Raw genomic sequence first — 17,210 nt, forward strand, 5'->3', positions numbered from 1 at the left:
CGGACGGCCTGAAGGGCTGGAGAAATCAAAAATTTTACGTTAAAAATACGTTAGATATCCGATATCTTCATGAGAGCCTTCAACCCGTTGAATTCTCCCTAAAATAGTAAACTAATTTAGACTGGAAAAGTAGAAAATAAATAAATATGTACATTTGACGGGCGGGACTGGAGAAATCGGAGAAAAAAACCTCCGTTCCTGATTAAAAATTTGTAATTTTTCGCCGCTTAGTAGAGCGAGGGAATCAACGAAAAATTAATTAATAAGTGGAAAGAGAAAATTTATTTCTGGGCCCATTCGGCGGAAAATCGAATCCGGTTAGAAGAGTGAAATCCCGGATTTGAAATCAAGTTGACAAATTTTGATCACGATTGGGCCAAACGGTGTTCTTTTTGAGGGAATGAGAGATAACCGCTGTTTTTTAAGGATCGGATCAAAACCTCTCTCTCATTGAAATGAATCACCTTTTTTTTCATTGCACACCGCTCGCGCTCACGAAATTTATCTTACCCATAATTCAATGCGGAAACTTTGACTTTTTTTAACGTCAATCCTAAAGATTGATTATTTGTGTTATAGAGAATGTAAAACAAAACAACAACGAAGAATTGATAGTTACTTTCAACAACACATAACAATGAACATCCTCCTTAACACATAACACATCACTTTGATTACCTTTTTTAAGAAGGAGATAATAAAACAACAATCACAATATAAATACAAATAAAAGTACATATACTGGGTGACTGGCGATAAGTGTCGAAAATTTGAGGAGGTGTTTCTATTTGCCATTTGCAATAAAAAAAGCTTCCTCCAAACCTGTCCAAATCTCAACGGTAAATAAGTAATTTCAGGTTTTGGTTTTTTTTCGACTTCTATATACTAAATGGCTTATAAACTTCAGAATTACTTAGTGTAGAAAAAACTGGTTTGTGCCACTTGAAAGAACGTTACATCTGCTGTAAGAAAATATATTTATATTACAGAAAAAATTCTGCACGAAAAATTCAGAAAAAACAAAAATATTGAAATTTGGAATTTTTTGAAAATGTTGAATTGATAACGTCAATAAGAAATACTACAAACTCCCGGAGCTTTGCAAATTCCCTCAAAAGTTCACCATTAAATTAGCTTCCAGCGGCACACTCACCTTTTTGGATTCTGGAAGGCCAAAAAATGTTACATTTTGTTGAAAAAACCTGGTGGCGTCGAAAAGCAGGCAAAATTTTTCCAGGAAATCCGTCTAACCTTGACGTGTTAGTTCATTATTGCTCGATTCAATCAGTTTGCTTGAGAAATGGATCATTTTGATGGTGCAATAGAAGAGACTTGCAAATGTCTTTGGGTATCGGTTAGTTCGTGAGGTAGTGGGTGTCCAGCTTTTTTTACTTTACCAATTTTCTCTAGAATGTGAACACCGGTTGAGTGTGACTACTACTAAGCTCTTCCGCAATTCCCGTTTTGCGTTACCTGATTTTTCATCAATAAATTGGTCGACGTCCACAACGGAAAGCCTGCCACGTCCTTCCATTCGAGATCGAAATCTCCAAGACGAAATCTTTGAAACAGTCGCTGCACCGTGCATTCAGTAATGCTTCCCCCCCAACTGTATTTATGTTACGCGCGGCTTGGCACTTCCTCCATGTTTTCGTACAAATAAATTTGTCAAAAATCTAGTTTGAATATATTTAATTTCGCAGGTCCTCACTGTTATAAAATTCAATAAAAACAAATATTTTTTATATAAAAGATAACAGTTAAAGTATTTATTATAATCCATAAGATAATAATAAAGATAATTAATACATAAGATTTGAGGATTTAGATTTGTTTACATGACAAGGACCTGCGATAAACAAATTTTCAAAAATTGTATTAATTTTGCACCAACCCAATGGAAATGGTAACAAGAATATAGTTAAATAGAACGAATATTTGAAAAAATAAATAGATTTATTAGGTAAAAAAATTATGTACACTATTTACAATAAGTACATTGGATTTTTCTTGATATTCACATGAACCTCGGACCGTTTTTGATCGCTTCGCTGATGTAAGGCCTTTTGGCGATTTCTCGGCCCCAATGCAGCGTTTTGCTCGTTTTGATGATCTTGGCCGACTCTTCGCCTGTCGAAGGCTTCGCCCTCCAGTAAACCGTCTGGAGAGCTCTTCCTCCGGTGACGTAACGGCTGCATGATCCGATCAACATCTAACAAAACAAAATAGTTATATAAATATAAACACAATCCAAGAGAAAAGCGGTAGAAAAATATCCGAGTACCAACCTCGAGGTTTTAGGTGAGTTGTTGGAACTGTAGCGACTGCACTGATCGATCACTGGAAATCGTTTGATTAAATCGGCGCCGGGCCGGGTTTATATATGAGAAAGCGACGTCACCGGTGACAAGCTGATGATTAACCAACCGTACATTTTATATCTTCATTTGCCTGTCATTAGGTTTAAACGTGATTGCACGTGACTATAAGAAAACACTAATGTAACAATTTTGAAAACGATGGACTGAATAAATTAATAAAAAACTCGGAGTAATTTAGTTTCGTTTTTAGTCTGATATTCTGTTTAAAAAAAACCCACCTAACAATGGCACAATGGCTAAATAAATTGATGGAAAAATTAAGGCACCACCCTTAATTTTTAATATATTTAGGTTTAGTCATATTTTACATATCAAAAAAAGGTTTGCTTATAAAAAATAAGACATTTCTAATAAACAGGGTGGCTGGCAATAAGTATCGAAAATTTGAGGAGGTGTTTCAAAACCGTCAACGTCGCAACAAAAAACGTCCTATTCCTGTCCAAATCTGAACGGTAAAGAAGTAATTTAAGGTTTTGGGTTTTTTAATTTTCCGACTTAGATCCACTAAATTGTTTATAAACTTCAAGATTACTAGAAGTATCAAGATTAGTAGAAAAATCTGGTTTGTGCCACCTGAATGAAAGTTAAATTTGCTGTAAGAAAGCTTATTTACATTGCTAAATAAATGGGAAAGTTCTGCACGAAAAATTCAGAAAAAACAAACTGTTGAAATTTGGAAATTTTCGAAAATGTTGGGTTGGTAACTGTTAATAACTATAAATGGAGCGTTGCAAATTCTCTTGAAAGTTCTCCAGTCCATTATCTTCCAGGAGTATACCGAACTTTATCGATTGCCCTTCTGGGAGGCCGAAAATTTGCATTTTTTTTGGAAAAACTTGTGCCGACGACGGGGGGGGGGCTCGGTCAATTTTCCAGTAAATTCGTCTAGCTCTTGTGTTTCCTGTCAGTTCTTTACAGTTCGATTCAATCAGTTCGCTTTACGTTATCATCTGGCAACATCCTCAGGTTGGTGATTTAAATTATGACTTCGTTTCCTATTTCGCATATCATTTACGATTACGGCACGGAAATGCTACTACTGCAAAGAGAATACCAAGTTCGTTGTCCATATAGAGGTTCAAGCAGATGCATCTTCCAACGACATCATCAGAGACTGAAGAAAATTGGTTCTTTCGTTCGAAGGACGAGGGAAAACAATCAGAGAATTGATGTAGATGAGTTCGTCTAGCCCGCAGGGACAACAAACAATAAACACTATCCTTTATTTTGTTTCATATTTCTCTCATTACTCCAATCTGCGATCATAATTCCTAATAATGATATAACTTTATTCTTACCAACCCCCAAAAAAATTTATTACACTTAAGCGCGTACAACTGTCATATCATAGAGAACGAAAGTCGTTAAACGTTATATGAAACTGACTTTCCTCGCTGACTTCGTACTAGAATTGTATGATGGAATGTACTTTCATATAAACTTCTTTTTCTCAACGAGTGTTCTTCTTTGGAGGACACACGTGAGTAGTCGTTTTGAAATCCGTGGAGTTTCAGTAAAGAAATCCAGACAACAGTTTGTTTTTTAATCGAAACTCACCGAGAATAATCTTTTAACGTCCCAAGGATAAAATATGGCAGGCTTCAGATTAAGGGACAACCGACAAATAAAACTTTAATTGTACTTAAAGAGAAAGGTATTAAACAGTGTTACCCAAAGGCAAAAAATCATTCCTAATTTTTCATCTGAGCCGTCTTTGCATAAAAATTGAAAATAATATTTAATATTAAAATTAACTGATAGCTAATTAAATAACGAAAAAACATGGAACTTTATAATTTAGAAAATAATGCGAATGACTTTGTCAATAAATTCTCTGCTTTTAAAAATTAAAAAAACACGCAGTTTGATTGTTTATCTAATTTAATCGCTGTTTGATGTCTCAACACATATTTAATATTACTTGTGCAGATTTTTAGAGATTTTGTGGACAATAACAATATTGATAATTTAAGAATTGCGCAAAACCGGCGGATAATATACTTTAATAGACATTAATTGATCTCTTTTAGGGTTGAGATTATTAACAAACTTTGTACCTGTGTTGTAGTCTTTTTTATTTTTTATTGATTAATGCGTCTCTTTTCTCCTTACAAACGTCAACAGGCTCCCTTTCAAAACGTAGCAGATAAAAAGAAAGCATTATTACGAAACGTGCGATTTGTATTGATAAATTAAATATTATATCATTCAATGTCAAGGATTTTTTTAAAATTCATAACTAGGCGTGTTATTATTTTTCGTCGAGTCTGAAAAAAATGAATACAATCAAAATAAGTCCATTATATCTATAGTCTATTGACACTATCTCTATAGTCTATTGACCAAATTACTTCTTTAAATTAATAAATATTTTGATGTAAGGTTTTAGTTTAAATGAAAAGGTTGGTGTCACGAGCGGGATTCGAACCCACGGATTCGAAGCCGAAGGTCGTGGGTTTGAATTCCGCTCGTGGTACTAACTTTTTCATTTCAACTAAAATCTTACATAAAAATATTAATTAATTGAATAAAAATAAGGTTATTTCACCGTCGTTGTAATGTGCACACGGCCGAGCTGTACAGTCTGGCACGACCCTTGTGTCTTGCTGTCCAGGTATCATCGTTTTCCACTGACTCCGAGAGTGCGTTGTAGGCTCTAAAAACGAAATGCTCAGTAGATGTCCCGATTTTGTTCGAAAGAAAGGTTGGAGCATCTCGGAAAAACGGCAGTGGTTGCCTGGGTATACGGACGTCAGGCTAGAGGGCAAAAGAGACAGCTATCTTTCATAAGGAACAATGTAAAGAAAAAGGAGTGTCAGTTGACTGGATCATCCGAGAAGGTCTTGCGAGCTATGAGCATGTCGATAAGTGACCACCAGTAAGACTAAGCCATAGACCAAGGATCATCCTAAATGTTAGAAATGCCTATAGGCGGTTGATATACTGGCACTTACTTTTGGGCAAAACCCGCCTATTTGTCCGGCTTGCAAATAAAGATTGCTCAATGTGCTCACTGAATTAAAGTGGGTCATTTCTTGGCTTTATGTGGAGAGCGCGTAGGTTATGTCACCCTAATGAACGAGAAATTGTTCTTGAGCACAGCAGCGAACATTTTAGTCCCTTCTTCTGATTCATCCAAGAAATAGGGTTGTTTTATTGTGTAGTAGTTGCAGAAATGATATTTTTGTGCCGTAGCGCGTGTCGAATATGGCAGCGAATCTTTTTTGCGGTTTTGATCCTCTAGTTAGATTTATGGACGAACCAGGAGTATTCTATATTGATTTTTTTATTGGAATTATTCGTCTTGTATAGCCAGTTTGGTGAAAGATTAGGTTTACTGTTTCCTGAGAATGTATTTATAAACGTGAATGTATTGGTAGTACAAGAGCGTACCAAGTAACCCATCGACCCTCAAATATACTATTCATACTAAATGTAAATTGTAAGAAGAAGTGAGAGAGTTGTGTTTCCGTTAAAACTCCATGCTTTTGGGGGTTGAAATGACCTCATTGTCAACAGCCCCTGGAGCTTAACTCCGCGGTGGTACGGACAAAACCGAGGTCTCACCAGTTTCTCAGAAGTCGTAGTTCGATTCTGCACATGTGTAAACGCATGGGCACATATGTGCAGAATCAAGCCTGTATAAATCAATCGGTCAATCAATAATTTCATTACAATTAAATCATTTTTCTTTGTAATGTATTCGCCTTGTTAGGTCCTACGCTAAGTAATAATTCGATTAAGACCCAATGATAAAATTAGATAATATTAATAATAATTTTAGTAAATATTAGATAACTTAAAGAAATAGTTTTTCTTAAATATTGGGGAGCAATTATTTCGATTTATTAAGGTCAATAAAATGTATAAGCCGCTTATAAAATAGACCAAACAAATCAATTCAAAGACTTAATATGCTAAATATAATTAAGCAGATGTTAACAATAACAAATTATTCGTAAACAATTACGTTTTTATTTAATTATGTTTTTTTCAGTTTTAAATTGAGGTATGTCAGTGTGGAATATTGATGTTCATTGCGTCCATAATGAAAATTAGAGAAATCACTACAAAATCAAATTTTGCACCCCACTACACAAAATTATTTTTAAATAGTTAAAAGTGCATGCAGATAATAATTTTAATGACCGGTTTAATTATCGAGTTAGAATCATAGGAGAGTTTTCTATTAAAATTGTTTATTTCACGTGCCGATTAGAAGGATGGCTTCACCCAAGCCTCCAATATATAATTTTGTTATATAATTTTTGAAAAAACGCCGTCGTATCATTTGGGTTAAAAGGTTTGTTGAGATAGATACATAAACCGTTATCGACGGGTTGGCACAACGATTTTTTCGATGGATATTTTTCATCGAAAAAAGACAAACGCAAGATAATTGGTCAGACTATATCATGACATGAACATGATCATTTAAATCCATGAATCTGGGAGATAAACCCAATCATTCCGTTTTTAATGACAATATCATCGCCTTTTGTACCAATGCGGTGACTAGTCATATGTGACTATTATCCTTTTATTACTAGATAGACTATTACCCATCACAATAAATGCGCTGTTTTTAAGTAATTATTTTTCAGGAAAAGTTGAATTAAACCTAAAATTCTTGATATTCCGTACTAGTAATAATATTTGAAAAAAAAGTTATGATTTTTTAATCGTACAATAAGTGCAGCGTTTTCTGGAAACAAAAAAAGAAACACTGTTACTAAATACACTATTTTTCGTGGTCCGCTTGACCAATTAATAACATTCAATTAATGAAGGTTTTAAGGTGAAATAAAAAAAGCCACGAGCGGGATTCGAACCCACGACCTTCGGCTTGATACGACTTCACGACTTGAAGTCACGATAGCTCAAGTGGTAGAGTAGCCGCGTATCAAGCCGAAGGTCGTGGGTTCGAATCCCGCTCGTGGCACTGACTTTTTTATTTCAACTTAAACCCTTCATTAATTGAATACTATTACTAAACATTTTTGTAAACATACTACTACTAGACTATGTTACAAATATGTTAAATATGGCAAAAAGATGGAAAATTCGAAAGGTTGTAGGCTGAGATGAGTTGCTGTCCGAGTGGAAGTCACGATAGTTCAAGTGTTTTGAACAGCGGAGTATTGAGCCGAAGGTCGTGGGATCGAATCCCGTTCGTGACAACTAGCTTTTTCGTCTTAACCAAGACTTTAAATAAAAAGTATAAATAATTAATACGGTCAATTAGGACTACAAAATATAATGGATTAATATAAATTAATTTGTTTAAAACAAACGTTTAATTATCTGGCAGTTGATTTATTTAAACTCCAAAGGCCCTTATGCACACAAAACCCTTATCAAAAGGTCTCGATAATTAGATTTCTTTTAATATTTCACAATTACATTTTTTTAAATATTGAACGAAAGGATGCCGTTAATTAGAAATATCAACAGTAACAGCCATGTTCATTTTTGCCTTTACTCTATTACCAAGTTGATCACTAAGATGAAATCTTAAATCCTCAGGAAAAAACCGATTTTATTACTATACCTACTATGTATAACTTAAAACGTTGTTCTTTAGTAACACTATTGCCATTTGGCGTTATGAACTATGCATATTAGCCGTGTGACAATTCATATATGTGTGTTCAAATTTGGGGGGGGGGGTTATTGTGAAAAAAGGGCCAGAGGCGACGGTGGGAATCGAACCCACGACCGCGGCGTGAGAGTCTCTCACGCTAACCACTCGGCTACCGCGGCTAATTGGTCAAACGGGCCACGAAAATTAGTGAATTCATGAATACGTTATTTTTAAGAAATTTACTGAGTTAATTCCAGGTAACACAGTGTGACTACATAACCAATTCTCTAATTAATTACTAAATTCAAATACACAATAATTGCTCAGAATTTAGTCTTGAAAATAAAATCTCATGAGATCTTGCCGTTGTATATTTCTTAAAATATAGGATAGGGATCTATTGAAATTGACTTTGATTCAGGAAACCTACTGTTTTTGTTTTAAAAATTAAATACAATTACAATAGAATAAATCGGGGGCGTCGGTGGCCGCAACTATTTAGCCGTTGACACGCGCTCATCACTCTAAGGTAAAGGTCCCGGGTTCGAATCCAGTGGCCCTGCATTCGAACCCGACATATTTACAATTGGGCTTTTTTTCAAAAACACCGGCACCCTGAGAGTTTATATGACCTCTGCTGTTGCGAACCCTCGTAAAAAAATAAAAATAGAATAAATCGATCTGCTCTCAGAATATTACGACAGATTCTCTTATTAACTTAAATACACTTTTAACTTAATTAAGCAATTATTCAAACCCAGACATACATTAGATACAAATGACAAGCGTTATTTTTGTAGGTGTGTTCCGGCATCACGGCTCCTATGCGTTTCGAAGGTTCCATGAACGTGAGTCTGGTCGAGTTCCAGACAAATCTTGTGCCATACCCGAGGATCCATTTTCCGCTCATGACTTACGCCCCGATCGTGCCGGTCCATAAAGCCGCTTATGACGCGCTGAGCACGCAGCAGCTGGTAAGAATGGAAGTAGTGCTGGGGATTCCAATTTAGAAGTTCGGTCGACTCAGGACATTCTGGTCTAACCATTCCCGTTGGTTTGGTCTGTCAGACCTGTTTTGCCATCTCGTTATATTCATGGTTGTGTTTACGAAGTGTCAAGATTTATTTTGTTCGGTTGCCTGGAAAGAAATAATCTGAGCACTGCCATGTGGACAGGGTTGAGATTGTATTAGGTATAAGAATCAACAAAAATTTTGAACTATATACATAAAAATAGCTGAATCCTTTTGAATTTAGGACTTGATTTCATAAACTGGTTAAAAATTAACATAAAAACAAAGAACTGTATTAACAAGTACTAGATGAAAGTAAATAATTCAACGTACTTCAAGTGAACTGGCCAAATTTCACTCTATTCTTCTTACTCATTGACAGTAGAAACAATATTTTACAATATTATATTCACCATATTTGACAATATAAAGACTGGGCACTGTCTAAATGAACACCTATACCTCCAGAATCACGATATATTCAAATGCAGACGGGGAAGATACCCGTTCCTATATCAGCTCCAACTAGGTCGACCTGAATCGGGACTCATAGTTCCCCTCATCATAGCCTTTCCAAAAGTTCAGATCAGCTGTCGGAAAGCATGTCAAATTCGTGAGAGTAGTCAAACCAGGGTGATCAGATACGACCAAACTACAGCTTCATCAGCTCGCAGAAAAAAAATACAATTTACAAGTGAGTGGTATTTAGTGGCCGTTAATTAATTTGGAGGTCGTGAGATGCGGTCTGGTGAGATGTAGGTTTATAAAAATATTTTCTACACAGAAAGCACTTTGAGCGAGTACAAATACTTTATTGCATCTAAAATTTCTATCATTGTATAAATTCAGTTTCTCACATCAAACTTCAAATGTTAAAAAATATTTTCAATTGTTTTTAAATTTGCAAAACTTTTATCAAACTTTTATCTGTCAAATAGTTCCATCCTAGTCAAGTAAACGCTCCTCATATAAAATGTTGTGTTACATTTCGGAAGGGTTAAATTACCATTTTGGGAAAAATTTGCTGTATTCTGGTTTTTTATAAGAATGATTTTATGGTTTTTAACGAACAAAATAATTATGAATTTAACATACAATGCTTTAACTCTCATTAAATTTAATTTTGAAAATATTGTTTTGGTGATAATTTTGATTGTACATTTCTCGATTTGTTTTCTGAATTAATAAACTGTACGTTGTAGGTAGATCCCCTTGAAATATAATAGGCTGTTGAACATTAATTCTTTACTAATTATATTCTTTAGTTTTAGAACAAAATAATTAATATTATATAAATCTAAATCTTCTAAATAATAATAATTAATATTTTAAGTTTGTTAGTAATGTGTGCTGCTTATTGACCGTTAGTAATGATTATTTGGAGATCGTGAGATGTGGTCTGGTGTGACGTAGGTTTTGGAAAACCGTTTTCTTTGCCAACGTTTCGATCTTTATTGAAATCATCTTCAGGGCTCAAAGCGTTTCTTTCTCTCAACACGACACCCAATAATGACACATCTACACAGAAAAAAAAAAAACAATTTGAGCTCTGAAGATGATGTCAATAAAGGTCGAAACATTGGCACGATAAAGAAAATGTTTTCTAAACCAAATAATAATTAAAAGTTTTCAAGTTATAAACCTCTAGGAACATTATAAATCATATGCATGCTTTCATCTCAAATATGACGATGACAGCTTATCTTTAATCCAAGCTTATAAAAGTTAAAAAAATATATCAATTTAAAATTGTTGATGCTCATTAAAAAAAAGTGGTTTAATAAAACATTCAGAAATACCTATCGACTAAACGGGGTTTTGGCATGTCCGATTAGGTAAATATGTGTTTTGAACCGGCGAATCAAATGATAAAGTGCGACCCTCGTGATGGAAAATACATGGCTTGTTCTCTCCTTTTCCGGGGCGACATTTCCCCGACCGACGTCAACTCGGCTATCGCCCGGATCAAAAGTTCAAAGAGCATTCAGTTCGTCGACTTCGCCCCGACCGGATTTAAGGTGATTATACGAATTCCAATGTTAAATCCAGACGGCAATAATTGTAATTTCCTTTCAAACAGGTCGGTATCAACTATATGCCCCCGGCAACTGTTCCTGGTGGCGATTTGGCCAAGACTAACAGAGCCCTGGTTATGATGACCAACACTTCCGCTATCACCCCCGCTTGGACTAGGATCAACTACAAGTTCGGGGTGATGTTCATGAAAAAGGCCTTCGTCCATCATTACATCGGAGAAGGGATGGAAGAAGGAGAGTTCACCGAAGCCCAAGCCGATCTGAAAGCGCTCGAAGAAGATTATAAAAATGCTGCGGAATAAACGATCCCCGCCACCGTCCCGAAATGTTTGAAGATCACCCGCTTCAGCCATTATAAATTCGATGTTAATCCTTATGTTTTCTCCATTACAGGAATTTATTGCCCTGCCGTTGATTAAACGGGCCAAAACTGAAGGTTGTGTTCTATTGTCAGGTAATTAGCAAACTTTCAAAATTTAAAGGGTGGCCTCTGGCCATTACTCTTCTGATATAAAATAAGCCTTTACCAAATAAAATAGATTAAACCCAGAAATATTATGTAGGTACGATGTGAGGAAGTCACCTGTAAAATTCTTTAAAACAACATTTACATACACACCAATTTTCCCGTACATTCATTTTTACATATTTTTTTTACATTCAGTAATTTGAATTAAAGTTCATTGAAAAACGCTGTTTGAAGTTTAAAAAAATTCTTCATTTACATCACAAGTAATTTTTTTTTTCTCGGGGCATTGGTGGCCGCCGGTTTAGGAGTTGTCACGGCGCTCATCACTTAGGGTAAAGGTTCCGGGTTCGAATCCAGCCGCCCTTCATTCGAATCCGACATTAATACAAATGGGCTTTTTTTCAAAAACACCGGCACTCTCAGGGTTTATACGACCTCTACTGTTGTGAACCTTCGTTAAAAAAAGATTTTTTTTCCACAATGAATCTAGTCAACTAGCGAACACATTTTTGCACGTTCTCTTCCCACCGCTTTTGAACTAAAACGCAATATTTTCTTGATCTCATCAGCCTGCGATTTATAGAGAACGGCTAATAAATTATGTGATTTGGTTTTGAATATTTATTATACTCGCCATTAAAGATAATAACCTTAGTTTTATAGGGACCCGATAACTATTAATTTGGTAGGTTATCTGTGCTGAGTACGGTTCTTTTTATTTTATAGGTGCAAATTACTTTGAGAAACAATATCCTTGTCAAAAATCATTAATACAATAAATAGTAGACTGTTGATGTTGTGTTGTTGTTGGCGGTGAAATTTCAATTATCTTAGGTAATTTTACAAGTACTACAAATAATTGAAATTTTTTCTGCCAAAGAAGCCTTTGTCTAAAACTAGAAGTTCCCAATAATATTGCGAGAATGAATCATTGAGGTCAGCGGCAAATTAATTGGACATGTAGTAGCTCAATAGTCTGCACAGGGTCCTATTTTGTTTTTATTACACATCAATAATTTATATTGTACAGGCAAATTAATAGAATAAGAATAAATTAGAAATACCCCTATTCATATTTGCGCAATTTATATAGTGATGTATTTTTCTTTTTCATGAACTCCACTATGTATGAATATACATATAAATACGTAAATCTCCTCTTCACCCTCAACTCGATGTATCCATTTTTTTTCATTTTGTGATTGTTACCCTTCTATAGGTCATTTTCTCGATGATACAATTTCAACTTGGTGTTATCATAATTTTATGTATTTTTCAATTAATTAATCTTTATGTAAGGTATTGGCTGAGATGAAAAAGTTATGTCACGATCGGGATTCGAACCCACGACCTTCGGCTAAACACGCCGCTGCTCTACCATTTCGATCCACACAGACACCAACTTCCCATCTCAACCCGACCTTTCGAATTTTCCCTCCGTTTTGCCATTTTTCAAGTGTGTCCGAGTGGATCCAAATCACAATCACACGAAATCTAATGAATTTATGTATTTTGTTAATACGCTTTATAAAGTTGGATAAAAAAAATGCTTACATAATTAAAAATGAAAAGTTTGTATCAGTCATCTAATACAATAATTAAAAAACAAACAACTCTTCGTAAAACTATTATTAAAAAATCCTTTAATAAGACACAAGTTTTTTTTTTCAAATTTTACTAGTTAAATATTATATTGCTAAAAAAAATACTATTATTCTTGCATAGGTGTTTTTAGTAATACATAGGTGTTTAAATAAGTTGATAGAAATAGGAAAAGTGATTTTCTAGTATTTCAGCTAAGAACTTTGGAAGAATGTTTATCAAGTTTTTTCGAAGTTGTTCCGGTATACTCTGACGTCCCAGCTAGTTCCAATTTGATACAGAAGAAACACAATGTACTAATAAACAAATGACTCTTATTCACACACATCAGTTGTTTTTTTGTTTTGTTTTTTTAACACAAATAATAATTAGCAAAAACGAATTTTACTACATAGTTTGAAATTATTTTTTATTTATTTTTTAATTATCAAAAAATATGTTGACGATCTATTCCTCATTGCAAAAAAGTGTAAATTGGTGGAGATTTGAGAGGATTTAATGCATTCCATCCATCGTTACAATTCACATAGGAGTTAGAGGTGGATGGGAGGCTCCCGTTTCTAGATTTGGTTGTAATCAGGTAGGAAAGAAAATTGTTAACTAATTGGTAATTTAAACCCACTAACACAGATAGGGTTTTACATTTGTCATCGGTTAATTTTTTTTCTGATGAAGGTTAACATTATACACAACCTGCTAGACAGGGTTCTGAAGCTCAGCAGTGAGTGTTTCCACAACGAGAATAATTAAAAACTTCTCTCTACGCTATTGGTCAATGGCTACCCTAAATCCCTGATTAATAGGTTAATGAAAAATAGGACTTATTCAAATATCGTGAGATGCGGTCGGGTGTGATGTAGGTTTGAGAAAAACATTTTCTTTATCGTGCCAACGTTTCGATCTTTTATTGAGATCATCTTCAGGGCTCAAAGTGTTTGTCTTCGGTGTAATTGTGCCATCCTTGCGTGTCGTGTTGAGAGTCACGGAAGGATGGCCCAATTACACCGAAGACAAACACTTTGAGCCCTGAAGATGATCTCAATAAAAGATCGAAACGTTGGCACGATAAAGAAAATGTTTTTCTGAAACCTACATCAAACCCGACCGCATCTCACGATATCTGAATAACTATCGATTAACGGTCACTAATCTGTACACAGAAAAATAGGACGTTGACACATAGAGAAAGAACACCACTAGTAGAGAGAAAAGTTCATCAACCTGTTACTTATGTCAGTGAAACTTCGAACAAATTAAAAAAGTTATTAGTAAGAAAAGCAGAAGGTATGAAGTTGTTTATAAGTACAATAATAAGGTAGGAAAAAACTTCTATACCAAACTGAAATGTAAAGAACCTCCTTCACAAAAATCAAATGTTGTGTATTGCATTAAATGAAAAAATTTTCCGAAGTATATTATGGTCAATCCAAACAATACCTGTCTGAACGAACGCGTCAACATAAATATTATTGCGATGATGAAGAAAGACCTGGAACTTTGATAAAGTCAAAATCATGACCACAGAGTAAAATATAGGCATGTGAAAGAAATAATGCACATTTCACCAGTATGCAATTCGAGCAATTGAAAAACCGATATTAATGGTTTGAGTATAATATAAAATGGGATTTTAGAACAGGACAAGGCCCCCCACTGGGATTTTTAGCAATGCATTTTTTAGTTATTTACAAAAGGATTATTTATGTAATTATTTATTTAGCTATTTATTGTGCATAAGGTTTAGATAAACAGGCTATAATAATAGTTTTTAAGAAATCCTTGTAAAAAATGTTAGTTTTTAGTTGGTGGCACTGTCAAAGCACCTCCCACGTGATAACAAGTATTGCAATTCATCTGGTCAAACACCTGTGATATATGTACCTGTAACAAGTTTTATATTTATTTATGTACAGAAATCTTAAAATAATTGTGTGAAGAATAGGTTGTAACAAATGGGTGATGTATAAACATTTGTTTAGATATTGACTGAGTATCTGTGAGTAGCCAAAATGAAACAAAATTTTTATATTTTATTGATTATCTGTCTCTGTAGTGCCCTGAGGAAGACAATAAAAATTGGCGAAAGCTTTTAGTTGATACAAAACTATTATTTTTTAGTTTATTTTGACCACAATCCAAATTCAACGGAAACATCGGTATTGAACGTTGGTCGATCGCATAGGATCCATGAAATTATTTTTTAATATACCGATCGATTTTTGTAGGAAAAACTGTACAAACGTTCCTTTTCTTGTAAATTAAATTAGTTGCTAATTGCATACAAATATAAACAAAGCAGTTTCCTGTTAATTTCCAAAACCAGCCAAAAGTACCCATACTTTTAATCGCCCGATGTTATTTTATTTATTTATTATTATTATAGCTGACGTTGATCGACCTACGTAGTTTAAACTGATGTTGTATTGGGTCTTCTTGAGGTCATTTTTATTATTATTATTTTTTGGGTAGGGGACAATTATTATTCAGAATGTTTATAATTGTATTTCAAGAAAAGAAAAAAATTATCTTTTAATATACAAATATAAACAAAGCTGTTTCCTCTTAATTTCCAAAACTATTAAAAGTGTACCCATACTTTTAATCGCCTGATGTTATTTTATTTTTTATTATTATTATTTTTTTGGGTAGGGGACAATTATTATTCAGAATGTTTATAATTATATTTCAAGAAAAGAAAAAATTATCTTTTCGTCCACAACCCGAAAGATTTTAATGTGTGTGCAGTATAGGAAGTAATCTTGTTTTCTAAAACGTTGCCCAATGAAATGAAAGAATTAGGTTTAAAACCTGCTTCTGTGTGTTTTGGAATATCAACTCGACTTTCATTTATATAATATTTTCGTTTCATCTAGTTTATCTGATTATATGCTGACACAGTTAAACACAGAAAAGATTTGGTTTGTTTGAAAAGAATTGTACGAAGATAACAACTAAAACCTGTCAGCAACTTGAACTTATAACTACAGGCCTGGTGCAAAATTAATGCAGGTTTTGAAAAGGCAGTCTTCTATTTTTAATTTTATAATTAATTTTATATAAAATAAAGAAAATTTATTTGAAATATTTTTCCATCAAAATCTATACATCTTTGCCAACGTGTAATAAACGCTTTTATTCCGCTGACATTAAAATCTTTATTTCGATTCACAATAAGTCTTGGTAGGAGGTTTGGGCTTCACCGTTTTCTCTAAAAAATTTATCCCTGAAGAAGTGATCAAAATGCGTAAAAAAGTGGAGGTCTGTAGGCCGAGAGGTTGGGTGAATATGGAGGGTGCGGGAAAGTTTCATATCCTAAGACCTTAATTTTTCGCAGGGTTGGCATTGCGACATGTCGCCTGGCGTTGTCGTCAAGAAGAATCCAGTGTACCAATGCTGGACAAAGATGTTGCAATTACCGTGCATTTGGTCACTTTCTTTGCATTATTTCTCTGCTTTATAGTTCGACCATGATTCAGGAAACTGCAGTGAACAACTCCAGCAGTACTCCACCTTTTTTTAGACGCAGATTTGGGTTGTGAAAATGTTTTGGGGCTTCATCCCTGTCCAACCACTGGACCACTGGTTAACGTATATAAACAATTTCACATCCCACGCGATAATTCGAGCGGGAAATGGATCATTTTTTACCAAAACAGACTTGAAAATTTCTTTGGGTATCGGTTAGTTCGTGCGGTACCCGCTTGTCGAGCTTCCATACATTACCAATATGGCCAACACCGGTTGAATGTGAACACTAAGCTCTTCCGCAATTCCCTATTGGCTTACGTGAATTTTCATCAATAAATTGGTCGACGTCCACAACGGAAAGCCTACCCAGTCCTTCCATTCGAGATCGAAATCTCCAAGACGAAATCTTTGAAACTATCGCTGCACCGGGCATTCGCTAATGCTTCCCCCCAACTGTATTTATGTTATGCGCGGCTTGGCACTTCCTCCATGTTTTCGTACAAATAAATTTAATATTTATAATATATATTTAATTTTGCAGGTCCGCACTGTTATAAAATTCGATATAAACTAATATTTTTTATATAAAAGATAACAGTTAAAAGTATTTATTATAATCCATACATAAGATTTGAGGATTTAGATTTGCTTACACGAC

General features: G+C 34.5%; 1 protein-coding gene and 1 long non-coding RNA gene across 7 annotated transcripts in view; one reads left to right on the forward strand and one right to left on the reverse strand.

Annotated features, from left to right (window-relative positions):
- The window catches only part of LOC106661759 (tubulin alpha-3 chain-like), a 58,417-nt gene extending 45,006 nt beyond the window's left edge, over positions 1–13,411 (forward strand). For 3 of the 6 annotated variants that reach the window (XM_014385364.2, XM_014385367.2, XM_024229955.1), the window contains 5 exons: positions 8,766–8,939; positions 10,813–10,995; positions 11,058–11,340; positions 11,407–11,467; positions 13,279–13,411. In XM_014385364.2, the coding sequence (XP_014240850.1) occupies positions 8,766–8,939; positions 10,813–10,995; positions 11,058–11,315 (615 nt within the window). In that variant the 3' untranslated portion in view covers positions 11,316–11,340; positions 11,407–11,467; positions 13,279–13,411. Of the gene's footprint in view, positions 1–8,765; positions 8,940–10,812; positions 10,996–11,057; positions 11,468–13,270 lie in introns of all 6 variants that reach the window. The other 3 variants (XM_014385366.2, XM_014385365.2, XM_024229968.1) reach the window with 3 other exon arrangements.
- LOC106661761 lies at positions 1,985–2,401 on the reverse strand. The gene is made up of 2 exons (XR_001339779.2): positions 2,289–2,401; positions 1,985–2,212 (listed from the first exon to the last, which is right to left on the reverse strand). It is a non-coding gene; the product is annotated as an uncharacterized LOC106661761 (long non-coding RNA).
- Positions 13,412–17,210: the final 3,799 nt, after the last annotated feature.

This window comes from Cimex lectularius, unplaced genomic scaffold, assembly GCF_000648675.2.
Source record: "Cimex lectularius strain Harlan isolate CLEC.00 unplaced genomic scaffold, Clec_2.1 scaffold57, whole genome shotgun sequence".
Taxonomy (NCBI): Eukaryota; Metazoa; Arthropoda; class Insecta; order Hemiptera; family Cimicidae; genus Cimex; species Cimex lectularius.